Source organism: Anomaloglossus baeobatrachus, chromosome 8 (genome assembly GCF_048569485.1).
Source record: "Anomaloglossus baeobatrachus isolate aAnoBae1 chromosome 8, aAnoBae1.hap1, whole genome shotgun sequence".
Taxonomy (NCBI): domain Eukaryota; kingdom Metazoa; phylum Chordata; class Amphibia; order Anura; family Aromobatidae; genus Anomaloglossus; species Anomaloglossus baeobatrachus.
In genome coordinates, this window is record NC_134360.1 from 3,822,599 (window position 1) to 3,850,473 (window position 27,875).

Consider the following 27,875-nt stretch of genomic DNA (forward strand, 5'->3'; position numbering starts at 1 on the left):
CCTCGTGTGGGTGTGACGCCTCGTGTGGGTGTGACGCCTTGTGTCAGTGTAGTGGCTCGTGTGGGTGTGACGCCTTGTGTCAGTGTAGTGGCTCGTGTGGGTGTGACGCCTTGTGTCAGTGTAGTGGCTCGTGTGGGTGTGACGCCTCGTGAGGATGTGACGCCTCGTGTGGGTGTGATGCCTCGTGTGGGTGTGACGCCTTGTGTCAGTGTAGTGGCTCGTGTGGGTGTGATGCCTCGTGTGGGTGTGACGCCTCGTGTGGGTGTGACGCCTTGTGTCAGTGTAGTGGCTTGTGTGGGTGTGACGCCTTGTGTCAGTGTAGTGGCTCGTGTGGGTGTGACGCCTTGTGTCAGTGTAGTGGCTCGTGTGGGTGTGACGCCTTGTGTCAGTGTAGTGGCTCGTGTGGGTGTGATGCCTCGTGTGGGTGTGACGCCTCGTGTGGGTGTGACGCCTTGTGTCAGTGTAGTGGCTTGTGTGGGTGTGACGCCTTGTGTCAGTGTAGTGGCTCGTGTGGGTGTGACGCCTTGTGTCAGTGTAGTGGCTCGTGTGGGTGTGACGCCTCGTGTGGGTGTGACGCCTTGTGTCAGTGTAGTGGCTCGTGTGGGTGTGACGCCTTGTGTCAGTGTAGTGGCTCGTGTGGGTGTGACGCCTTGTGTCAGTGTAGTGGCTCGTGTGGGTGTGACGCCTCGTGAGGATGTGACGCCTCGTGTGGGTGTGATGCCTCGTGTGGGTGTGACGCCTTGTGTCAGTGTAGTGGCTCGTGTGGGTGTGATGCCTCGTGTGGGTGTGACGCCTCGTGTGGGTGTGACGCCTTGTGTCAGTGTAGTGGCTTGTGTGGGTGTGACGCCTTGTGTCAGTGTAGTGGCTCGTGTGGGTGTGACGCCTTGTGTCAGTGTAGTGGCTCGTGTGGGTGTGACGCCTTGTGTCAGTGTAGTGGCTCGTGTGGGTGTGATGCCTCGTGTGGGTGTGACGCCTCGTGTGGGTGTGACGCCTTGTGTCAGTGTAGTGGCTTGTGTGGGTGTGACGCCTTGTGTCAGTGTAGTGGCTCGTGTGGGTGTGACGCCTTGTGTCAGTGTAGTGGCTCGTGTGGGTGTGATGCCTCGTGTGGGTGTGACGCCTCGTGTGGGTGTGACGCCTTGTGTCAGTGTAGTGGCTCGTGTGGGTGTGACGCCTTGTGTCAGTGTAGTGGCTCGTGTGGGTGTGACGCCTCGTGTGGGTGTGACGCCTCGTGTGGGTGTGACGCCTCGTGTGGTTGCGAGTTCGTAGACACCAAACATGCACAGGTTTACTGTTATCTAAGGGGTTAAAAAAAAATTCAGAAGATTATTTTTTTACAAAGGGCTGCACTTTTTGCGCTATTTTCCGCGACCTGCAGCGTTCTCATTTTTCGGGATCTGAGGCTCAGTGACGGCTTATTTTCTGCGTCTGGAGCTGACGGTTTTAGCGGTACCATTGTTGCACAGATGCTGCGTTTTGATCGCCTGTTATTGGATTTTGTGCAGAATTTCTGACGACCAAAAATGTAATTTTGGCATTTGGTAAACGGCGTAGCGGCAAAATAATGCCAGATTGATTTTATATTTTGATAGATCGGGCATTTCTGAATGCGGTGATACCACGGGTGGGTATATTTTTTAACTGTTAAATATTCAATGGAGTGAATGGGGGGTGATTTGAACTTTTAGGTTTTTTACTTTGCTAGTTCCCCTGGGGAATTTATGGAGCCACTGTCTGCTCGCTGCAGCACAGCTCTGATCAGCAGAAATGCTGCTCGCCTCTTAAAGCCAGCGCTCTGCCAGCTGTAACAGGAGGCGAGTCATGATAGCGATAGGAGTTATCACATGACCCGTCACTACCATGGCAACCATCGGCTCCTTGTGATCGTGTCACGGGACCTCCAATAACGATGGGGAAAGGAGTGTTGCCCGTCACAGCCATTTAAATCATGCTGACAGCGCAATTTAAGGGTTAACAGGCATGGGTGGATTGTGGATCCACCCGCACCTGTCAGCTGTACAAATAATAATATTTATTCATTTATATAGCGCTATTAATTCCACAACACTTTGCATACATTGGCATCGCTGTCCCCATTGGGGCTCAGAATCTACATTCTCTATCTGTCTTTGGAGTGTGGGAGGAAACTGGAGAAAATCCACTATCATGAGCAGAACATATACAGTGCCTACAAGTAGTCTTCAACCCCCTGCAGATTATACAGTGCCTACAAGTAGTATTCAACCCCCTGCAGATTATACAGTGCCTACAAGTAGTCTTCAACCCCCTGCAGATTATACAGTGCCTACAAGTAGTCTTCAACCCCCTGCAGATTATACAGTGTCTACAAGTAGTATTCAACCCCCTGCAGATTATACAGTGTCTACAAGTAGTATTCAACCCCCTGCAGATTATACAGTGTCTACAAGTAGTATTCAACCCCCTGCAGATTATACAGTGCCTACAAGTAGTCTTCAACCCCCTGCAGATTATACAGTGCCTACAAGTAGTCTTCAACCCCCTGCAGATTATACAGTGTCTACAAGTAGTATTCAACCCCCTGCAGATTATACAGTGTCTACAAGTAGTATTCAACCCCCTGCAGATTATACAGTGTCTACAAGTAGTATTCAACCCCCTGCAGATTATACAGTGTCTACAAGTAGTATTCAACCCCCTGCAGATTATACAGTGCCTACAAGTAGTCTTCAACCCCCTGCAGATTATACAGTGTCTACAAGTAGTATTCAACCCCCTGCAGATTATACAGTGTCTACAAGTAGTATTCAACCCCCTGCAGATTATACAGTGTCTACAAGTAGTATTCAACCCCCTGCAGATTATACAGTGCCTACAAGTAGTATTCAACCCCCTGCAGATTATACAGTGCCTACAAGTAGTATTCAACCCCCTGCAGATTGTACAGTGCCTACAAGTAGTATTCAACCCCCTGCAGATTATACAGTGTCTACAAGTAGTATTCAACCCCCTGCAGATTATACAGTGTCTACAAGTAGTATTCAACCCCCTGCAGATTATACAGTGCCTACAAGTAGTCTTCAACCCCCTGCAGATTATACAGTGTCTACAAGTAGTATTCAACCCCCTGCAGATTATACAGTGTCTACAAGTAGTATTCAACCCCCTGCAGATTATACAGTGTCTACAAGTAGTATTCAACCCCCTGCAGATTATACAGTGCCTACAAGTAGTCTTCAACCCCCTGCAGATTGTACGGTGCCTACAAGTAGTATTCAACCCCCTGCAGATTATACAGTGCCTACAAGTAGTATTCAACCCCCTGCAGATTGTACGGTGCCTACAAGTAGTATTCAACCCCCTGCAGATTATACAGTGCCTACAAGTAGTATTCAACCCCCTGCAGATTATACAGTGCCTACAAGTAGTCTTCAACCCCCTGCAGATTATACAGTGCCTACAAGTAGTATTCAACCCCCTGCAGATTATACAGTGCCTACAAGTAGTATTCAACCCCCTGCAGATTATACAGTGCCTAAAAGTAGTCTTCAACCCCCTGCAGATTGTACGGTGCCTACAAGTAGTATTCAACCCCCTGCAGATTATACAGTGCCTACAAGTAGTATTCAACCCCCTGCAGATTGTACAGTGCCTACAAGTAGTATTCAACCCCCTGCAGATTATACAGTGCCTACAAGTAGTCTTCAACCCCCTGCAGATTATACAGTGCCTACAAGTAGTATTCAACCCCCTGCAGATTGTACAGTGCCTACAAGTAGTATTCAACTCCCTGCAGATTATACAGTGCCTACAAGTAGTCTTCAACCCCCTGCAGATTATACAGTGCCTACAAGTAGTATTCAACCCCCTGCAGATTATACAGTGCTTACAAGTAGTCTTCAACCCCCTGCAGATTATACAGTGCCTACAAGTAGTCTTCAACCCCCTGCAGATTATACAGTGCCTACAAGTAGTATTCAACCCCCTGCAGATTATACAGTGCCTACAAGTAGTATTCAACCCCCTGCAGATTATACAGTGCCTACAAGTAGTATTCAACCCCCTGCAGATTATACAGTGCCTACAAGTAGTATTCAACCCCCTGCAGATTTAGCAGGTTTGATAAGATGCAAATAAGTTAGAGCCTGCAAACTTCAAACAAGAGCAGGATTTATTAACAGATGCATAAATCTAACAAACCAACAAGTTATGTTGCTCAGTTAAATTTTAATACATTTTCAACATAAAAGTGTGGGTCAATTATTATTCAACCCCTAGGTTTAATATTTTGTGGATTAACCCTTGTTTGCAATTTCAGCTAATAATCGTCTTTTATAAGACCTGATCAGGCCGGCACAGGTCTCTGGAGTTATCTTGGCCCACTCCTCCATGCAGATCTTCTCCAAGTTATCTAGGTTCTTCGGGTGTCTCATGTGGACTTTAATCTTGAGCTCCTTCCACAAGTTTTCAATTGGGTTAAGGTCAGGAGACTGACTAGGCCACTGCAACACCTTGATTTTTTCCCTCTTGAACCAGGCCTTGGTTTTCTTGGCTGTGTGCTTTGGGTCGTTGTCTTGTTGGAAGATGAAATGACGACCCATCTTAAGATCCTTGATGGAGGAGCGGAGGTTCTTGGCCAAAATCTCCAGGTAGGCCGTGCTCTCCATCTTCCCATGGATGCGGACCAGATGGCCAGGCCCCTTGGCTGAGAAACAGCCCCACAGCATGATGCTGCCACCACCATGCTTGACTGTAGGGATGGTATTCTTAGGGTCGTATGCAGTGCCATCCAGTCTCCAAATGTCACGTGTGTGGTTGGCACCAAAGATCTCGATCTTGGTCTCATCAGACCAGAGAACCTTGAACCAGTCTGTCTCAGAGTCCTCCAAGTGATCATGAGCAAACTGTAGACGAGCCTTGACATAACGCTTTGAAAGTAAAGGTACCTTACGGGCTCGTCTGGAACGGAGACCATTGCGGTGGAGTACGCTACTTATGGTATTGACTGAAACCAATGTCCCCACTGCCATGAGATCTTCCCGGAGCTCCTTCCTTGTTGTCATTGGTGGGATTTGAACCCAGGACCCCAGCGCTGCAAGACTGCAGTGCTAACCACTGAGCCACCACAAGACTGCAGTGCTAACCACTGAGCCACAATGCCGGCCACAGACATGTGCGGTAGCCGGTGCTGATCACCCCTTTATGATTTAGGACATACCGGTACGTCCTCGGTCGTGAAGGGGCTAAAGCGGTACTCCCATCTCCAAGTTTCTCTCCCAATATGTAGCAGGCGTAATAATAATAATAATAATATTAGCAAATCCCTCCAATTAGAAATGTAGTATAGCTCTCCTGATATGGCCGTGTCTCCTACCTCATGTGCAGGGCATTGCAGCTCCGGTATCCATGGCTCCTGCCATGCCGTGCACATGAGGTAGGAGACAGCTAATCAGGAGAACTACACTACATTTCTAATTAGAGAGTGCTAATCTCTCAGAATTGCAGATTTCCGGTGAAGATGGCGCAATAGTTGGATGCTATCATGAGAATGCCGTCTTCTGCCTGTGGCCATATTTCCGTGGCTTTGGCGGCAATATTGTGAGGGCCGTGTGTTCTCCAGATCCGAGGAGCAGCTGCTGAGGTGGCTCAGGTCGCTTCCTGTCAGGTGACGGTCACGGCTCGCATGGCTGAGGTCGCTTCCTGTCAGGTGACGGCTCGCATGGCTGAGGTCGCTCAGGTCGCTTCCTGTCAGGTGACGGCTCGCATGGCTGAGGTCGCTCAGGTCGCTTCCTGTCAGGTGACGGCAGCATGGCGACGTGCAGGGAGGACTGCGGCCTGGTCCGGTTCAGCCACTGTGCTCGGGATATTTACAGCAGAGCCGTGCCCGCGCACTGCCCCGTCTGCGGCCACAATCCCGTCTGCTCCTGGGACCCGGCTCCGGTCGCCGTTCCCAGCCCTTTTGTGAACGCGCACACGGAGAAATGCTGCTTTGTGCTGAAACCAACGAGAGGCCACTTTCTAGGGTAAGTTATCATCAATGAGAGCGAACGTGAAGAGCCTGCAGAATATATAATGATGGCCGCTGCCCGGGAGAACTGCAGCTCCGGAGACGGCAGAATATATAATGATGGCCGCTGCCCGGGAGAACTGCAGCTCCGGAGCCTGCAGAATATATAATGATGGCCGCTGCCCGGGAGAACTGCAGCTCCGGAGCCTGCAGAATATATAATGATGGCCGCTGCCCGGGAGAACTGCAGCTCCGGAGCCTGCAGAATATATAATGATGGCCGCTGCCCGGGAGAACTGCAGCTCCGGAGACTGCAGAATATATAATGATGGCCGCTGCCCGGGAGAACTGCAGCTCCGAAGACTGCAGAATATATAATGATGGCCGCTGCCCGGGAGAACTGCAGCTCCGGAGCCTGCAGAATATATAATGATGGCCGCTGCCCGGGAGAACTGCAGCTCCGGAGACTGCAGAATATATAATGATGGCCGCTGCCCGGGAGAACTGCAGCTCCGGAGCCTGCAGAATATATAATGATGGCCGCTGCCCGGGAGAACTGCAGCTCCGGAGCCTGCAGAATATATAATGATGGCCGCTGCCCGGGAGAACTGCAGCTCCGGAGCCTGCAGAATATATAATGATGGCCGCTGCCCGGGAGAACTGCAGCTCCGGAGACTGCAGAATATATAATGATGGCCGCTGCCCGGGAGAACTGCAGCTCCGGAGCCTGCAGAATATATAATGATGGCCGCTGCCCGGGAGAACTGCAGCTCCGGAGCCTGCAGAATATATAATGATGGCCGCTGCCCGGGAGAACTGCAGCTCCGGAGACTGCAGAATATATAATGATGGCCGCTGCCCGGGAGAACTGCAGCTCCGGAGCCTGCAGAATATATAATGATGGCCGCTGCCCGGGAGAACTGCAGCTCCGGAGCCTGCAGAATATATAATGATGGCCGCTGCCCGGGAGAACTGCAGCTCCGGAGACTGCAGAATATATAATGATGGCCGCTGCCCGGGAGAACTGCAGCTCCGGAGCCTGCAGAATATATAATGATGGCCGCCGCCTGCGAGAACTGCAGCTCCGGAGACTGCAGAATATATAATGATGGCCGCTGCCCGGGAGAACTGCAGCTCCGGAGACTGCAGAATATATAATGATGGCCGCTGCCCGGGAGAACTGCAGCTCCGGAGACTGCAGAATATATAATGATGGCCGCTGCCCGGGAGAACTGCAGCTCCGGAGACTGCAGAATATATAATGATGGCCGCTGCCCGGGAGAACTGCAGCTCCGGAGACTGCAGAATATATAATGATGGCCGCTGCCCGGGAGAACTGCAGCTCCGGAGCCTGCAGAATATATAATGATGGCCGCTGCCCGGGAGAACTGCAGCTCCGGAGCCTGCAGAATATATAATGATGGCCGCTGCCCGGGAGAACTGCAGCTCCGGAGCCTGCAGAATATAAAATGATGGCCGCCGCCTGCGAGAACTGCAGCTCCGGAGACTGCAGAATATATAATGATGGCCGCTGCCCGGGAGAACTGCAGCTCCGGAGACTGCAGAATATATAATGATGGCCGCTGCCCGGGAGAACTGCAGCTCCGGAGACTGCAGAATATATAATGATGGCCGCTGCCCGGGAGAACTGCAGCTCCGGAGACTGCAGAATATATAATGATGGCCGCTGCCCGGGAGAACTGCAGCTCCGGAGACTGCAGAATATATAATGATGGCCGCTGCCCGGGAGAACTGCAGCTCCGGAGCCTGCAGAATATATAATGATGGCCGCTGCCCGGGAGAACTGCAGCTCCGGAGCCTGCAGAATATATAATGATGGCCGCTGCCCGGGAGAACTGCAGCTCCGGAGCCTGCAGAATATATAATGATGGCCGCTGCCCGGGAGAACTGCAGCTCCGGAGCCTGCAGAATATATAATGATGGCCGCCGCCTGCGAGAACTGCAGCTCCGGAGACTGCAGAATATATAATGATGGCCGCTGCCCGGGAGAACTGCAGCTCCGGAGACTGCAGAATATATAATGATGGCCGCTGCCCGGGAGAACTGCAGCTCCGGAGACTGCAGAATATATAATGATGGCCGCTGCCCGGGAGAACTGCAGCTCCGGAGACTGCAGAATATATAATGATGGCCGCTGCCCGGGAGAACTGCAGCTCCGGAGCCTGCAGAATATATAATGATGGCCGCCGCCTGCGAGAACTGCAGCTCCGGAGACTGCAGAATATATAATGATGGCCGCTGCCCGGGAGAACTGCAGCTCCGGAGACTGCAGAATATATAATGATGGCCGCTGCCCGGGAGAACTGCAGCTCCGGAGACTGCAGAATATATAATGATGGCCGCTGCCCGGGAGAACTGCAGCTCCGGAGACTGCAGAATATATAATGATGGCCGCTGCCCGGGAGAACTGCAGCTCCGGAGACTGCAGAATATATAATGATGGCCGCTGCCCGGGAGAACTGCAGCTCCGGAGCCTGCAGAATATATAATGATGGCCGCTGCCCGGGAGAACTGCAGCTCCGGAGCCTGCAGAATATATAATGATGGCCGCTGCCCGGGAGAACTGCAGCTCCGGAGCCTGCAGAATATATAATGATGGCCGCTGCCCGGGAGAACTGCAGCTCCGGAGCCTGCAGAATATATAATGATGGCCGCCGCCTGCGAGAACTGCAGCTCCGGAGACTGCAGAATATATAATGATGGCCGCTGCCCGGGAGAACTGCAGCTCCGGAGACTGCAGAATATATAATGATGGCCGCTGCCCGGGAGAACTGCAGCTCCGGAGACTGCAGAATATATAATGATGGCCGCTGCCCGGGAGAACTGCAGCTCCGGAGACTGCAGAATATATAATGATGGCCGCTGCCCGGGAGAACTGCAGCTCCGGAGACTGCAGAATATATAATGATGGCCGCTGCCCGGGAGAACTGCAGCTCCGGAGCCTGCAGAATATATAATGATGGCCGCTGCCCGGGAGAACTGCAGCTCCGGAGACTGCAGAATATATAATGATGGCCGCTGCCCGGGAGAACTGCAGCTCCGGAGACTGCAGAATATATAATGATGGCCGCTGCCCGGGAGAACTGCAGCTCCGGAGACTGCAGAATATATAATGATGGCCGCTGCCCGGGAGAACTGCAGCTCCGGAGCCTGCAGAATATATAATGATGGCCGCTGCCCGGGAGAACTGCAGCTCCGGAGACTGCAGAATATATAATGATGGCCGCCGCCTGCGAGAACTGCAGCTCCGGAGACTCTGCAGAATATATAATGATGGCCGCTGCCCGGGAGAACTGCAGCTCCGGAGACTGCAGAATATATAATGATGGCCGCTGCCCGGGAGAACTGCAGCTCCGGAGCCTGCAGAATATATAATGATGGCCGCTGCCCGGGAGAACTGCAGCTCCGGAGCCTGCAGAATATATAATGATGGCCGCTGCCCGGGAGAACTGCAGCTCCGGAGACTGCAGAATATATAATGATGGCCGCTGCCCGGGAGAACTGCAGCTCCGGAGCCTGCAGAATATATAATGATGGCCGCTGCCCGGGAGAACTGCAGCTCCGGAGCCTGCAGAATATATAATGATGGCCGCTGCCCGGGAGAACTGCAGCTCCGGAGCCTGCAGAATATATAATGATGGCAGCCGCCTGCAAGAACTGCAGCTCCGGAGCCTGCTGAATATATAATGATGGCCGCTGCCCGGGAGAACTGCAGCTCCGGAGCCTGCAGAATATATAATGATGGCCGCCGCCTGCGAGAACTGCAGCTCCGGAGACTGCAGAATATATAATGATGGCCGCCGCCTGCGAGAACTGCAGCTCCGGAGACAGCAGAATATATAATGATGGCCGCCGCCTGCGAGAACTGCAGCTCCGGAGACTGCAGAATATATAATGATGGCCGCCGCCTGCGAGAACTGCAGCTCCGGAGACAGCAGAATATATAATGATGGCCGCTGCCCGGGAGAACTGCAGCTCCGGAGACTGCAGAATATATAATGATGGCCGCCGCCTGCGAGAACTGCAGCTCCGGAGACTGCAGAATATATAATGATGGCCGCCGCCTGCGAGAACTGCAGCTCCGGAGACTGCAGAATATATAATGATGGCCGCCGCCTGCGAGAACTGCAGCTCCGGAGACTGCAGAATATATAATGATGGCCGCTGCCCGGGAGAACTGCAGCTCCGGAGACTGCAGAATATATAATGATGGCCGCCGCCTGCGAGAACTGCAGCTCCGGAGACTGCAGAATATATAATGATGGCCGCCGCCTGCGAGAACTGCAGCTCCGGAGACTGCAGAATATATAATGATGGCCGCCGCCTGCGAGAACTGCAGCTCCGGAGCCTGCAGAATATATAATGATGGCCGCTGCCCGGGAGAACTGCAGCTCCGGAGCCTGCAGAATATATAATGATGGCCGCCGCCTGCGAGAACTGCAGCTCCGGAGACTGCAGAATATATAATGATGGCCGCTGCCCGGGAGAACTGCAGCTCCGGAGACTGCAGAATATATAATGATGGCCGCCGCCTGCGAGAACTGCAGCTCCGGAGCCTGCAGAATATATAATGATGGCCGCTGCCCGGGAGAACTGCAGCTCCGGAGACTGCAGAATATATAATGATGGCCGCCGCCTGCGAGAACTGCAGCTCCGGAGCCTGCAGAATATATAATGATGGCCGCTGCCCGGGAGAACTACAGCTCCGGAGCCTGCAGAATATATAATGATGGCCGCTGCCCGGGAGAACTGCAGCTCCGGAGACTGCAGAATATATAATGATGGCCGCCGCCTGCGAGAACTGCAGCTCCGGAGACTGCAGAATATATAATGATGGCCGCTGCCCGGGAGAACTGCAGCTCCGGAGCCTGCAGAATATATAATGATGGCCGCCGCCTGCGAGAACTGCAGCTCCGGAGCCTGCAGAATATATAATGATGGCCGCTGCCCGGGAGAACTGCAGCTCCGGAGCCTGCAGAATATATAATGATGGCCGCTGCCCGGGAGAACTGCAGCTCCGGAGCCTGCAGAATATATAATGATGGCCGCCGCCTGCGAGAACTGCAGCTCCGGAGCCTGCAGAATATATAATGATGGCCGCTGCCCGGGAGAACTGCAGCTCCGGAGCCTGCAGAATATATAATGATGGCCGCTGCCCGGGAGAACTGCAGCTCCGGAGACTGCAGAATATATAATGATGGCCGCTGCCCGGGAGAACTGCAGCTCCGGAGACTGCAGAATATATAATGATGGCCGCTGCCCGGGAGAACTGCAGCTCCGGAGACTGCAGAATATATAATGATGGCCGCTGCCCGGGAGAACTGCAGCTCCGGAGCCTGCAGAATATATAATGATGGCCGCCGCCTGCGAGAACTGCAGCTCCGGAGCCTGCAGAATATATAATGATGGCCGCTGCCCGGGAGAACTGCAGCTCCGGAGACTGCAGAATATATAATGATGGCCGCTGCCCGGGAGAACTGCAGCTCCGGAGACTGCAGAATATATAATGATGGCCGCTGCCCGGGAGAACTGCAGCTCCGGAGACTGCAGAATATATAATGATGGCCGCTGCCCGGGAGAACTGCAGCTCCGGAGACTGCAGAATATATAATGATGGCCGCTGCCCGGGAGAACTGCAGCTCCGGAGACTGCAGAATATATAATGATGGCCGCTGCCCGGGAGAACTGCAGCTCCGGAGACTGCAGAATATATAATGATGGCCGCTGCCCGGGAGAACTGCAGCTCCGGAGCCTGCAGAATATATAATGATGGCAGCCGCCTGCGAGAACTGCAGCTCCGGAGACTCTGCAGAATATATAATGATGGCAGCCGCCCGGGAGAACTGCAGCTCCGGAGACTGCAGAATATATAATGATGGCAGCCGCCCGGGAGAACTGCAGCTCCGGAGACGGCAGAATATATAATGATGGCCGCCGCCTGCGAGAACTGCAGCTCCGGAGACGGCAGCATATATAATGATGGCCGCCGCCTGCGAGAACTGCAGCTCCGGAGACGGCAGAATATATAATGATGGCCGCCGCCTGCGAGAACTGCAGCTCCAGAGACTGCAGAATATATAATGATGGCAGCCGCCTGCGAGAACTGCAGCTCCGGAGACGGCAGAATATATAATGATGGCGGCCGCCTGCGAGAACTGCAGCTCCGGAGACTGCAGAATATATAATGATGGCCGCCGCCTGCGAGAACTGCAGCTCCGGAGACTGCAGAATATATAATGATGGCCGCCGCCTGCGAGAACTGCAGCTCCGGAGACTGCAGAATATATAATGATGGCCGCTGCCCGGGAGAACTGCAGCTCCGGAGACTGCAGAATATATAATGATGGCCGCCGCCTGCGAGAACTGCAGCTCCGGAGACTGCAGAATATATAATGATGGCCGCCGCCTGCGAGAACTGCAGCTCCGGAGACTGCAGAATATATAATGATGGCCGCCGCCTGCGAGAACTGCAGCTCCGGAGCCTGCAGAATATATAATGATGGCCGCCGCCTGCGAGAACTGCAGCTCCGGAGACTGCAGAATATATAATGATGGCCGCTGCCCGGGAGAACTGCAGCTCCGGAGACTGCAGAATATATAATGATGGCCGCCGCCTGCGAGAACTGCAGCTCCGGAGCCTGCAGAATATATAATGATGGCCGCTGCCCGGGAGAACTGCAGCTCCGGAGACTGCAGAATATATAATGATGGCCGCCGCCTGCGAGAACTGCAGCTCCGGAGCCTGCAGAATATATAATGATGGCCGCTGCCCGCGAGAACTGCAGCTCCGGAGCCTGCAGAATATATAATGATGGCCGCTGCCCGGGAGAACTGCAGCTCCGGAGACTGCAGAATATATAATGATGGCCGCCGCCTGCGAGAACTGCAGCTCCGGAGACTGCAGAATATATAATGATGGCCGCTGCCCGGGAGAACTGCAGCTCCGGAGCCTGCAGAATATATAATGATGGCCGCCGCCTGCGAGAACTGCAGCTCCGGAGCCTGCAGAATATATAATGATGGCCGCTGCCCGGGAGAACTGCAGCTCCGGAGCCTGCAGAATATATAATGATGGCCGCTGCCCGGGAGAACTGCAGCTCCGGAGCCTGCAGAATATATAATGATGGCCGCCGCCTGCGAGAACTGCAGCTCCGGAGACTGCAGAATATATAATGATGGCCGCTGCCCGGGAGAACTGCAGCTCCGGAGCCTGCAGAATATATAATGATGGCTGCTGCCCGGGAGAACTGCAGCTCCGGAGACTGCAGAATATATAATGATCGCCGCTGCCCGGGAGAACTGCAGCTCCGGAGACTGCAGAATATATAATGATGGCCGCTGCCCGGGAGAACTGCAGCTCCGGAGACTGCAGAATATATAATGATGGCCGCTGCCCGGGAGAACTGCAGCTCCGGAGCCTGCAGAATATATAATGATGGCCGCCGCCTGCGAGAACTGCAGCTCCGGAGCCTGCAGAATATATAATGATGGCCGCTGCCCGGGAGAACTGCAGCTCCGGAGACTGCAGAATATATAATGATGGCCGCTGCCCGGGAGAACTGCAGCTCCGGAGACTGCAGAATATATAATGATGGCCGCTGCCCGGGAGAACTGCAGCTCCGGAGACTGCAGAATATATAATGATGGCCGCTGCCCGGGAGAACTGCAGCTCCGGAGACTCTGCAGAATATATAATGATGGCCGCTGCCCGGGAGAACTGCAGCTCTGGAGACGGCAGAATATATAATGATGGCCGCTGCCCGGGAGAACTGCAGCTCCGGAGACTGCAGAATATATAATGATGGCCGCCGCCCGGGAGAACTGCAGCTCCAGAGACTGCAGAATATATAATGATGGCAGCCGCCCGGGAGAACTGCAGCTCCGGAGACGGCAGAATATATAATGATGGCCGCCGCCTGCGAGAACTGCAGCTCCGGAGACGGCAGCATATATAATGATGGCCGCCGCCTGCGAGAACTGCAGCTCCGGAGACGGCAGAATATATAATGATGGCCGCTGCCCGGGAGAACTGCAGCTCCGGAGACTGCAGAATATATAATGATGGCCGCCGCCTGCGAGAACTGCAGCTCCGGAGCCTGCAGAATATATAATGATGGCCGCTGCCCGGGAGAACTGCAGCTCCGGAGACTGCAGAATATATAATGATGGCCGCTGCCCGGGAGAACTGCAGCTCCGGAGACTGCAGAATATATAATGATGGCCGCTGCCCGGGAGAACTGCAGCTCCGGAGACTGCAGAATATATAATGATGGCCGCTGCCCGGGAGAACTGCAGCTCCGGAGACTCTGCAGAATATATAATGATGGCCGCTGCCCGGGAGAACTGCAGCTCCAGAGACTGCAGAATATATAATGATGGCAGCCGCCCGGGAGAACTGCAGCTCCGGAGACGGCAGAATATATAATGATGGCCGCCGCCTGCGAGAACTGCAGCTCCGGAGACGGCAGCATATATAATGATGGCCGCCGCCTGCGAGAACTGCAGCTCCGGAGACGGCAGAATATATAATGATGGCCGCCGCCTGCGAGAACTGCAGCTCCGGAGACGGCAGAATATATAATGATGGCCGCCGCCTGCGAGAACTGCAGCTCCGGAGACGGCAGAATATATAATGATGGCAGCCGCCCGGGAGAACTGCAGCTCCGGAGACTCTGCAGAATATATAATGATGGCCGCTGCCCGGGAGAACTGCAGCTCCAGAGACTGCAGAATATATAATGATGGCCGCCGCCTGCGAGAACTGCAGCTCCGGAGACGGCAGAATATATAATGATGGCCGCCGCCTGCGAGAACTGCAGCTCCGGAGACTGCAGAATATATAATGATGGCCGCTGCCCGGGAGAACTGCAGCTCCGGAGACTCTGCAGAATATATAATGATGGCCGCTGCCCGGGAGAACTGCAGCTCCAGAGACTGCAGAATATATAATGATGGCAGCCGCCCGGGAGAACTGCAGCTCCGGAGACGGCAGAATATATAATGATGGCCGCCGCCTGCGAGAACTGCAGCTCCGGAGACGGCAGCATATATAATGATGGCCGCCGCCTGCGAGAACTGCAGCTCCGGAGACGGCAGAATATATAATGATGGCCGCCGCCTGCGAGAACTGCAGCTCCGGAGACGGCAGAATATATAATGATGGCCGCCGCCTGCGAGAACTGCAGCTCCGGAGACGGCAGAATATATAATGATGGCAGCCGCCCGGGAGAACTGCAACTCCGGAGACTGCAGAATATATAATGATGGCTGCTGCCCGGGAGAACTGCAGCTCATCAGATATCAGCGGGGAGCGGCCATCGCTCAGGATTCCATTCACTTCTATGGGATGAAATAAGTTTGACACAAAATACGGGAAACAATCATTGTATCATTCCATCGTGCAGTAATTACAGTGGAATCGCGTTTTCTGGAGGACGGGAGTAATAATAATACTCTTTATTTTTATAGCACCAACATATTCCGCAGCGCTTTACAATTCAGAGGCTCATATACAACAAAGCTTCATAAGTAACAGTTATAGAAGATACAATAATTAATGCAAAAATAATGGCGCCCCTGCTCCTGAGCGCTTACACTCTACAATGGGGAGCGGTGAGGAGACGAGGTGCAGGGGCTTATTGATACCGATGGGGGATAGAAGCGGCCTGAGCCGTCACTCGCCAATCCCTGTGCTGCTATTGGGTGCAGTGGAGATGAGGGAGAATTATGTTCTGACAATTAGTGGAGGACATACAGTTAGGTCCAGAAATCTTTGGCCAGTGACACAATTTTGGCGAGTTGGGCTCTGCATGCCACCACATTGGATGTGAAATGAAACCTCTACAACAGAATTCAAGTGCAGATTGTAACGTTTAATTTGAAGGTTTGAACAAAAATATCTGATAGAAATTGTAGGAATTGTCACATTTCTTTACATACGCTCCACATTTTAGGAGGTCAAAAGTAATTGGACAAATAAACCAAACCCAAACAAAATATTTTTATTTTCAATATTTTGTTGCGAATCCTTTGGAGGCAATCACTGCCTTAAGTCTGGAACCCATGGACATCACCAAACGCTGGGTTTCCTCCTTCTTAATGCTTTGCCAGGCCTTTACAGCCGCAGCCTTCAGGTCTTGCTTGTTTGTGGGTCTTTCCGTCTTAAGTCTGGATTTGAGCAAGTGAAATGCATGCTCAATTGGGTTAAGATCTGGTGATTGACTTGGCCATTGCAGAATGTTCCACTTTTTTGCACTCATGAACTCCTGGGTAGCTTTGGCTGTATGCTTGGGGTCATTGTCCATCTGTACTATGAAGCGCCGTCCGATCAACTTTGCGGCATTTGGCTGAATCTGGGCTGAAAGTATATCCCGGTACACTTCAGAATTCATCCGGCTACTCTTGTCTGCTGTTATGTCATCAATAAACACAAGTGACCCAGTGCCATTGAAAGCCATGCATGCCCATGCCATCACGTTGCCTCCACCATGTTTTACAGAGGATGTGGTGTGCCTTGGATCATGTGCCGTTCCCTTTCTTCTCCAGACTTTTTTCTTCCCATCATTCCGGTACAGGTTGATCTTTGTCTCATCTGTCCATAGAATACTTTTCCAGAACTGAGCTGGCTTCATGAGGTGTTTTTCAGCAAATGTAACTCTGGCCTGTCTATTTTAGGAATTGATGAATGGTTTGCATCTAGATGTGAACCCTTTGTATTTACTTTCATGGAGTCTTCTCTTTACTGGTGACTTAGAGACAGATACACCTACTTCACTGAGAGTGTTCTGGACTTCAGTTGATGTTGTGAACGGGTTCTTCTTCACCAAAGAAAGTATGCGGCGATCATCCACCACTGTTGTCATCCGTGGACGCCCAGGCCTTTTTGAGTTCCCAAGCTCACCAGTCAATTCCTTTTTTCTCAGAATGTACCCGACTGTTGATTTTGCTACTCCAAGCATGTCTGCTATCTCTCTGATGGATTTTTTCTTTTTTTTCAGCCTCAGGATGTTCTGCTTCACCTCAATTGAGAGTTCCTTAGACCGCATGTTGTCTGGTCACAGCAACAGCTTCCAAATGCAAAACCACACACCTGTAATCAACCCCAGACCTTTTAACTACTTCATTGATTACAGGTTAACGAGGGAGACGCCTTCAGAGTTAATTGCAGCCCTTAGAGTCCCTTGTCCAATTACTTTTGGTCCCTTGAAAAAGAGGAGGCTATGCATTACAGAGCTATGATTCCTAAACCCTTTCTCCGATTTGGATGTGAAAACTCTCATATTGCAGCTGGGAGTGTGCACTTTCAGCCCATACTATATATAGAATTGTATTTCTGAACATGTTTTTGTAAACAGCTAAAATAACAAAACTTGTGTCACTGTCCAAATATTTATGGCCCTGACTGTATGTATGAACTGACTTCGATTTGGGAGGGTGATGGGCCGCAATAAAAAGATGTGTTTTTACCGAGCGTTTAAAGCTGTGTAAGTTGTGGTTCATCCTAGTTTCTTGGGGTAGAGCGTTCCAGAAAATTGGTGCAACTCAGGAGAAGTCTTGGAGGCGGAACTGGGAGGTTCAGATAAGTGTGGGTATTAGTCAAACGTCACTTGCAGAGCGTAGAGAACGGGTAGGGGATAGGAAGAGAGGAGGGTGGAGATGTAGGGGGGTGCCGCACTGTGGAGAGCCTTGTGGGTGAAAATAATTCCTAGTGATGAGCGGGCACTACCATGCTCAGGTGCTCAGTACTGGTAACTAGTGATGAGCGGGCACTACCATGCTCAGTACTGGTAACTAGTGATGAGCGGGCACTGCCATGCTCGGGTGCTCAGTACTGGTAACTAGTGATGAGCAGGCACTACCATGCTCAGTACTGGTAACTAGTGATGAGCGGGCACTACCATGCTCGGGTGCTCTGTACTGGTAACTAGTGATGGGCGGGCACTACCATGCTCGGGTGCTCAGTACTGGTAACTAGTGATGAGCGGGCACTACCATGCTCGGGTGCTCTGTACTGGTAACTAGTGATGAGCGGGCACTACCATGCTCGGGTGCTCAGTACTGGTAACTAGTGATGAGCGGGCACTACCATGCTCGGGTGCTCAGTACTGGTAACTAGTGATGAGCGGGCACTACCATGCTCGGGTGCTCAGTACTGGTAACTAGTGATGAGCGGGCACTACCATGCTCGGGTGCTCAGTACTGGTAACTAGTGATGGGCGGGCACTACCATGCTCAGGTGCTCAGTACTGGTAACTAGTGATGAGCGGGCACTACCATGCTCAGGTGCTCAGTGCTGGTAACTAGAGATGAGCGGGCACTACCATGCTCGGGTGCTCAGTACTGGTAACTAGTGATGAGCGGGCACTACCATGCTCGGGTGCTCTGTACTGGTGACTAGTGATGAGCGGGCACTACCATGCTCAGGTGCTTAGTACTGGTAACTAGTGATGAGCGGGCACTACCATGCTCAGGTGCTCAGTACTGGTAACTAGTGATGAGCGGGCACTACCATGCTCAGGTGCTCAGTACTGGTAACTAGTGATGAGCGGGCACTACCATGCTCGGGTGCTCAGTACTGGTAACTAGTGATGAGCGGACACTACCATGCTCGAGTGCTCGGTACTGGTAACTAGTGATGAGCGGGCACTACCATGCTCGGGTGCTCAGTACTGGTAACTAGTGATGAGCGGACACTACCATGCTCGGGTGCTCAGTACTGGTAACTAGTGATGAGCGGGCACTACCATGCTCTGGTGCTCAGTACTGGTAACTAGTGATGAGCGGGCACTACCATGCTCGGGTGCTCTGTACTGGTGACTAGTGATGAGCGGGAACTACCATGCTCGGGTGCTCAGTACTGGTAACTAGTGATGAGCGGGCACTACCATGCTTGGGTGCTCGGTACTGGTAACTAGTGATGAGCGGGCACTACCATGCTCAGGTGCTCAGTACTGGTAACTAGTGATGAGCGGACACTACCATGCTCGGGTGCTCAGTACTGGTAACTAGTGATGAGCGGGCACTACCATGCTCGGGTGCTCTGTACTGGTAACTAGAGATGAGCGGGCACTACCATGCTCAGGTGCTCTGTACTGGTAACTAGTGATGAGCGGGCACTACCATGCTCGGGTACTCAGTACTGGTAACTAGTGATGAGCGGGCACTACCATGCTCGGGTGCTCAGTACTGGTAACTAGTGATGAGCGGGCACTACCATGCTCAGGTGCTCAGTACTGGTAACTAGTGATGAGCGGGCACTACCATGCTCAGGTGCTCAGTACTAGAGACAGGAGAGCACTATTACTGATGCTCACCCATCTCTTGTTATGAGGCCTGAGCCCCCGTGCATGGTAGTGCTCACCTGTCTCCTCCAGACAATTGTGTGTTTTCCATGAATATCACACTGTTATTTATCAGATCAGTTGCATAATGAATAGAGAATCTCGTGCAGACAGTGACGAGGTCAGAAATAATGACTTTTCCATGGAATAATACTTTTCTCTTCACACTTGGCTTTCGGCACAGATCGCTCCTTTGCACAATTCCAGCTTTGCAGAGCTTTGGCATTCTAGGTGGTAATTTGCGGGGGTAATCTGGAGATATTTCGCCCCATGCTTCCCCCCTCCACAAGTTGGATAGGCTTGATGGGCACGTTTTGGCACCATACGGTCAAGCTGCTCACACAGCAGCTCTATAGGGTTGAGGTCTGGTGACTGGGCCCCTCCATTACAGATAGATACCTGCTGCCGGCTTCTTCCCTAAATGGTTCATGCATAATTTGGAGGTGGCTTTGGGTCATTGTCCTGTTTAGGATGAAATTGGCTCCAATCAGGCGCTGTCCTCAGGGTATGGCATGGTGTAAAATGGAGTGATAGCCTTCCTTATTCACAATCCCATTTACCTTGTACAAATCTCCCACTTTACCAACACCAAAGCAACCCCAGACCATCACATGACCTCCACCATGCTTGACAGATGGCGTCAGGCAGTCTTCCAGCATCTTTTCAGTAGTTCTGCGTCTCACAAATGTTCTTCTGTGTGATCCAAACACTTCAGACTTGGATTCTTCTGTCCATAACACTTTTTCCCAATCTTCCTCTGTCCAATGTCTGTGTTCTTTTGCCCATATTAATCTTTTCCTTTATTAGCCAGTCTCAGATATGGCTTTTTCTTTGCCCCTCTGCCCTGAAGGCCGGCATCCCGGAGTCTTCACTGTAGATGGTGACACTGGTGTTTTGCGGGTGCTATGTAATGAAGCTGCCAGTTGAGGACCTGTGAGGCGTGGATTTCTCACACTAGAGACTGCAATGTGCTTGTCTTGTTGCTCAGTTGTGTAGCGCGGCCTCACACTTCTCTCTACTCTGGTTACAGCCTGTTTGTGCTCTCCTCAGTTGTGCAGCGCGGCCTCCACTTCCCTCTACTCTGGTTACAGCCTGTTTGTGCTCTCCTCAGTTGTGCAGCGCGGCCTCCACTTCTCTCTACTCTGGTTACAGCCTGTTTGTGCTCTCCTCAGTTGTGCAGCACGGCCTCCACTTCTCTCTACTCTGGTTACAGCCTGTTTGTGCTCTCCTCAGGTGTGCAGCGCAGCCTCCACTTCTCTCTACTCTGGTTACAGCCTGTTTGTGCTCTCCTCAGGTGTGCAGCGCGGCCTCCACTTCTCTCTACTCTGGTTACAGCCTGTTTGTGCTCTCCTCAGTTGTGCAGCACGGCCTCCAGTTCCCTCTACTCTGGTTACAGCCTGTTTGTGCTCTCCTCAGTTGTGCAGCGCGGCCTCCACTTCCCTCTACTCTGGTTACAGCCTGTTTGTGCTCTCCTCAGTTGTGCAGCGCGGCCTCCACTTCCCTCTACTCTGGTTACAGCCTGTTTGTGCTCTCCTCAGTTGTGCAGCGCGGCCTCCACTTCTCTCTACTCTGGTTACAGCCTGTTTGTGCTCTTCTCAGTTGTGCAGCGCGGCCTCCACTTCTCTCTACTCTGGTTACAGCCTGTTTGTGCTCTTCTCAGTTGTGCAGCGCAGCCTCCACTTCTCTCTACTCTGGTTACAGCCTGTTTGTGCTCTTCTCAGTTGTGCAGCGCGGCCTCCACTTCTCTCTACTCTGGTTACAGCCTGTTTGTGCTCTCCTCTGAAGGGAGTAGTACACACCGTTGTAGGAAATCTTCAGTTTCTTGGCGATTTCTCGCATGGAATATCCTTCATTTCTAAGAACAAGAATAGACTGTTGCGATTCACATGAAAGGTCACTTTTTCTGGCCATTTTGAGAGTTTAATGAAAACAACAAATGTAAAGCTCCAGATTCTCAACTAGCTCAAAGGAAGGTCAGTTATAGCTTCTCTAATCAGCAAAACTGTTTTCAGCTGTGCTAACATACCTGTACAAGGGTTTTCAAGGGATTTCTAAACATCCATTAGCCTTATAACACAGCAAACACAATGTAGCATTAGACACTGGAGTGGTGGTTGTTGGCAATGGGCCTCTATACACCTCTGTAGATATCGCATTAAAGGGAACCCGTCATCAGAAATTTTGCTTTAAACCTAAAGTCTCCCCCTCTGCAGCTCCGGGGCTGATTCTAGCAGGTTCCTGCACTTTTTATGGCCCCTTTTAAACCAAATTAAATACTTTATAAACTTGTACCTTTTGCTATGTAAATTTTGTAAATCGTCCATGGGGGCGGGCTCTCTGCTGACCGTTGCTGTTCCTCCAGCAGATTTACGCCCCCCCCCCCCCCCAACGCTGAATTTCATATCTTAGGACGCTGCCCCTGGGCGCCCATGGTCCCGCGCACGCGCTGTGCGACTGTAGCGGGACTGTGCACTGTGTGCACGTGTGACCGCTGGTGACGTTTTGTGCAGGCACGAGGTTATGGGTGGCGCTGTGAGTGTCATCAGCAAGTGCTGCCCATAACCTCGTGACCGCACTTTCCCCTCTTCCTCCAGCGTTTTGCGCAAGCGCTTTCTGGCCAGATGACCCGACGTCACCTCTTTCCCATCTTGCCGTGCTGCAGGGTAAGATGGGAAGGAGGTGACGTCAGGTCATTTGGCCGGCGAGCGCTTGCGCAGAAGGCTGGAGGCAGTGGGGGAAAGTGCGTCCACGAGGTTATGGGCGGGCACTTGCGATGCAATCACAGCGCCGCCCATAATCTCGTGCTTGTGACACACGTCACCAGCGATCCTGGCGTGGGCGGCACCTCGGGCGCAGTGGGCGGCGTCCTGATGGATGAAATGGAGCGTGGGGGGACGGCGTCAGTGTATATTCTGATCTCTCGTGTAGCTGCGTGGAATGTAAACAGATGATAGGAGTCAGAGTATAACTGGTGACGTGGCCTCAGTAGTGAGTGGCGTCGCTGATCTCGGAGACCTGGTTGTGTCATGTGCCGGCCGCAGCTCATCAGGGCGCACGTGACACATCGTCGCTGGAACACCTCTGCGGGGGGAGCACTCACTGTTTATCTTAATTGGGCTCCTAAATTGATCAAGTTGTGGTGGTCCGCCACCGGGAGAACAGCCAATCAGATGAAGTTATCCCCGTGTAAAGATACTCATCCCCTGCAATGTAGGCACCAGGGCTCCCGTTAGCTCTGCAGTGAATCCTTCCAACATTCATCCAAGGGAACAGCAAAGAAGCCCAATAGCAGCCACTGATTAGCTGCAAGGCTCACGTGGCATAAAAATGCAATGGTAGACCCAGGAGAACATTCCCCGTGCGGGATTTTTATCTTACTTAATTTAAAAAGGGGGAAGACCAGGTAGGGGACAACAACTTTAATAGGAGGCTATCAGCACGAAATGACTGCTCAAACCAAACACAGGTGCGCGCCCTCAGTGTGACCAAATAGTTCAATGCAGCTTCACACCAGCGGATTTCCATCTACCTCTGCTCTCCTCTGACTAAAGCCAGAGCTGAAATCAAGAGGCGGCAGAGATAGATGGAAGCATGTAAGTGGGAAGGATCGCTGCACTGATGAGCCACGTGGAGGCTGCACTGATGGGCCACGCGCAGGGTGCACTGATGGGCCACGCGCAGGGTGCACTGATGGGCCACGCGCAGGGTGCACTGATGGGCCACGCGCAGGGTGCACTGATGGGCCACGCGCAGGGTGCACTGATGGGCCACGCGCAGGGTGCACTGATGGGCCACGCGCAGGGTGCACTGATGGGCCACGCGCAGGGTGCACTGATGGGCCACGCGCAGGGTGCACTGATGGGCCACGCGCAGGGTGCATGGTATTACTTACATGGCGTCTCTTGTGATTGTCTCTTCCAGGGAATACGACGGTTCCTCAGATCTCCACGTTGGCATCACCAGTTGTGAAGGTCAGGGTTATGCTGCATCTCCGCACTATTGACGATGGGGGAATAATCCTGCCGGTGGGGTTTTTTGCCGTTGCACAGTGTACACTAATTGCTTTCTTTTTCCAAGGCATTGTGCATCATTACAATGAATCTGGCACCCACAAGGACCCGTCTGGCTGGGAGCAGTGCGTGGCCGTAGCCCTGGTGCCGCCCGACCAGCACGCCCTCGTGTACCAGTGGGACTCGTATCTACAAGACTTCTCCTACAAGGAGGAATGGCTTCCTCACCGGTAGGTCTACAGCCCCCAACACAAACTTGTTTTTATGCTTTTCAGGTTCCTTTTTTAAACTCTCCCCTTCTGTCCTCCAGATATGATGAGAAGGAGCACAACTGCTACACGTACGCCCTGAGATTCATCAACAGCCTCCTCCACCTCCAGGAGAAGAAAACCTTCTCCAAGGAGGAATTTACACAGAAGTTTATATTACCGAGAACTCGGCGAGCGTCCAAGTATATCAGCCTGAGCCACGAGGTGTCACGGAACCAGTACTACATGGTGGACCATCCTAGAGAAAGCGGAGGGGAGGAACCAGCACTACATGGTGGACCACCCTAGAGACAGCGGAGGGGAGGAACCAGCACTACATGGTGGACCACCCTAGAGACAGCGGAGGGGAGGAACCAGCACTACATGGTGGACCACCCTAGAGACAGCACTACATGGTGGAACACCCTAGAGAAAGCGGAGGGGAGGAACCAGCACTACATGGTGGAGCACCCTAGACACAGCGGAGGGGCAGAACCAGCACTACATGGTGGAGCACCCTAGAGACAGCGGAGGGGAGGAACCAGCACTACATGGTGGACCATCCTAGAGAAAGCGGAGGGGAGGAACCAGCACTACATGGTGGACCACCCTAGAGACAGCGGAGGGGAGAAACCAGCACTACATGCTGGACCACCCTAGAGACAGCGGAGGGGAGGAACCAGCACTACATGGTGGACCACCCTAGAGACAGCGGAGGGGAGAAACCAGCACTACATGCTGGACCACCCTAGAGACAGCGGAGGGGCGGAACCAGCACTACATGGTGGACCACCCTAGAGACAGCGGAGGGGAGGAACCAGCACTACATGGTGGAGCACCCTAGACACAGCGGAGGGGAGGAACCAGCACTACATGGTGGAGCACCCTAGAGAAAGCGGAGAGGAGGAACCAGCACTACATGGTGGAGCACCCTAGAGACAGCAGAGGGGAGGAAGCAGCACTACATGGTGGAGCACCCTAGAGACAGCGGAGGGGAGGAACCAGCACTACATGGTGGACCACCCTAGAGACAGCGGAGGGGAGGAACCAGCACTACATGGTGGACCACCCTAGAGACAGCGGAGCGGAGGAACCAGCACTACATGGTGGACCACCCTAGAGACAGCGGAGGGGAGGAACCAGCACTACATGGTGGACCACCCTAGAGACAGCGGAGCGGAGGAACCAGCACTACATGGTGGACCACCCTAGAGACAGCGGAGCGGAGGAACCAGCACTACATGGTGGACCACCCTAGAGTCAGCGGAGGGGAAGAACCAGCACTACATGCTGGACCACCCTAGAGATAGCGGAGAGGAGGAAACAGCACTGCATGGTGGACCACCCTAGAGACAGCGGAGGGGAGGAACAGCACTACATGGTGGACCACCCTAGAGACAGCACTACATGGTGGAACACCCTAGAGACAGCGGAGAGGAGGAACCAGCACTACATGGTGGAGCACCCTAGACACAGCGGAGGGGCAGAACCAGCACTACATGGTGGACCACCCTAGAGACAGCGGAGGGGAGGAACAGCACTACATGGTGGAGCATCCTAGAGAAAGCGGAGGGGCGGAACCAGTACTACATGGTGGACCACCCTAGAGACAGCGGAGGGGAGGAACCAGCACTACATGGTGGACCACCCTATAGACAGCGGAGGGGAGGAACCAGCACTACATGGTGGAGCACCCTAGAGACAGCGGAGGGGAGGAACAGCACTACATGGTGGAGCACCCTAGAGACAGCGGAGGGGCGGAACCAGCACTACATGGTGGACCACCCTATAGACAGCGGAGGGGAGGAACCAGCACTACATGCTGGAGCACCCTAGAGACAGCGGAGGGGAGGAACAGCACTACATGGTGGAGCACCCTAGAGACTGCGGAGGGAAGGAACTAGCACTACATGGTGGACCACCCTAGAGACAGCGGAGGGGAGGAACAGCACTACATGGTGGAGCACCCTAGAGACAGCGGAGGGGCGGAACCAGCACTACATGGTGGACCACCCTAGAGAAAGCGGAGGGGAGGAAGCAGCACTACATGGTGGAGCACCCTAGAGACAGCGGAGGGGAGGAACCAGCACTACATGGTGGATCACCCTAGAGACTGCGGAGGGGAGGAACCAGCACTACATGGTGGACCACCCTAGAGACAGCAGAGGGGAGAAACCAGCACTACATGCTGGACCACCCTAGAGACAGCGGAGGGGAGGAACCAGCACTACATGCTGGACCACCCTAGAGACAGCGGAGGGGCGGAACCAGCACTACATGGTGGACCACCCTAGAGACAGCGGAGGGGAGGAAGCAGCACTACATGGTGGAGCACCCTAGAGACAGCGGAGGGGAGGAACCAGCACTACATGGTGGACCACCCTAGAGACAGCGGAGAAGAGGAACCAGCACTACATGGTGGACCACCCTAGAGACAGCGGAGGGGAGAAACCAGCACTACATGCTGGACCACCCTAGAGACAGCGGAGGGGAGGAACCAGCACTACATGCTGGACCACCCTAGAGATAGCGGAGAGGAGGAAACAGCACTACATGGTGGACCACCCTAGAGACAGCGGAGGGGAGGAACCAGCACTACATGGCGGACCACCCTAGAGACAGCGGAGGGGAGAAACCAGCACTACATGGCGGACCACCCTAGAGACAGCGGAGGGGAGAAACCAGTACTACATGGTGGACCACCCTAGAGACAGCGGAGGGGAGGAACCAGCACTACATGGTGGAGCACCCTAGAGACAGCGGAGGGGCGGAACCAGCACTACATGATGGAGCACCCTAGAGACAGCGGAGGGGAGGAACCAGCACTACATGGTGGACCACCCTAGAGACAGCGGAGGGGAGGAACCAGCACTACATGGCGGACCACCCTAGAGACAGCGGAGGGGAGGAACCAGCACTACATGGCGGACCACCCTAGAGACAGCGGAGGGGAGGAACCAGCACTACATGGTGGAGCACCCTAGAGACAGCGGAGGGGAGGAACCAGCACTACATGGTGGACCACCCTAGAGACAGCGGAGGGGAGGAACAGCACTACATGGTGGACCACCCTAGAGACAGCGGAGGGGAGGAACCAGCACTACATGGTGGACCACCCTAGAGACAGCGGAGGGGAGGAACCAGCACTACATGGTGGAGCACCCTAGAGACAGCGGAGGGGAGGAACAGCACTACATGGTGGAGCACCCTAGAGACAGCGGAGGGGAGGAACTAGCACTACATGGTGGAGCACCCTAGAGACAGCGGAGGAGCGGAACCAGCACTACATGGTAGACCACCCTAGAGACAGCGGAGGGGAGGAACCAGCACTACATGGTGGAGCACCCTAGAGACAGCGGAGGGGAGGAACCAGCACTACATGGTGGAGCACCCTAGAGACAGCGGAGGGGAGGAACAGCACTACATGGTGGAGCACCCTAGAGTCAGCGGAGGGGAGGAACCAGCACTACATGGTGGACCACCTTAGAGACAGCGGAGGGGAGGAAGCAGCGCTACATGGTGGACCACCCTAGAGACAACGGAGGGGAGGAAGCAGCGCTACATGGTGGACCACCCTAGAGACAGCGGAGGGGAGGAACCAGCACTACATGGTAGACCACCCTAGAGACAGCGGAAGGGCAGAACCAGCACTACATGGTGGACCACCCTAGAGACAGCGGAGGGGAGGAACCAGCACTACATGGTGGACCACCCTAGAGACAGCGGAGGGGAGGAAGCAGCGCTAAATGGTGGACCACCCAAGAGACAGCGGAGGGGAGGAACCAGCACTACATGGTGGAGCACCCTAGAGACAGCGGAGGGGAGGAACAGCACTACATGGTGGAGCACCCTAGAGACAGCGGAGGGGAGGAACCAGCACTACATGGTGGAGCACCCTAGAGACAGCGGAGGGGAGGAACAGCACTACATGGTGGAGCACCCTAGAGAAAGCGGAGGGGCGGAACCAGTACTACATGGTGGACCACCCTAGAGACAGCGGAGGGGAGGAACCAGCACTACATGGTGGAGCACCCTAGAGACAGCGGAGGGGAGGAACAGCACTACATGGTGGAGCACCCTAGAGACAGCGGAGGGGAGGAACTAGCACTACATGGTGGAGCACCCTAGAGACAGCGGAGGAGCGGAACCAGCACTACATGGTAGACCACCCTAGAGACAGCGGAGGGGAGGAACCAGCACTACATGGTGGAGCACCCTAGAGACAGCGGAGGGGAGGAACCAGCACTACATGGTGGAGCACCCTAGAGACAGC

General features: G+C 53.5%; 1 protein-coding gene across 1 annotated transcript; it reads left to right on the forward strand.

Annotated features, from left to right (window-relative positions):
* The first annotated feature begins 5,716 nt into the window (after positions 1 to 5,716).
* On the forward strand, positions 5,717 to 26,549 carry MKRN2OS (MKRN2 opposite strand). Its single transcript, XM_075321260.1, has 4 exons — positions 5,717 to 5,999; positions 23,266 to 23,315; positions 23,422 to 23,584; positions 23,665 to 26,549. Exons 1-4 carry the CDS (start codon positions 5,785 to 5,787, stop codon positions 23,909 to 23,911), a joined length of 675 nt encoding a protein of 224 aa, XP_075177375.1. The 5' UTR covers positions 5,717 to 5,784; the 3' UTR covers positions 23,912 to 26,549.
* The last annotated feature ends 1,326 nt before the right edge of the window (positions 26,550 to 27,875 follow it).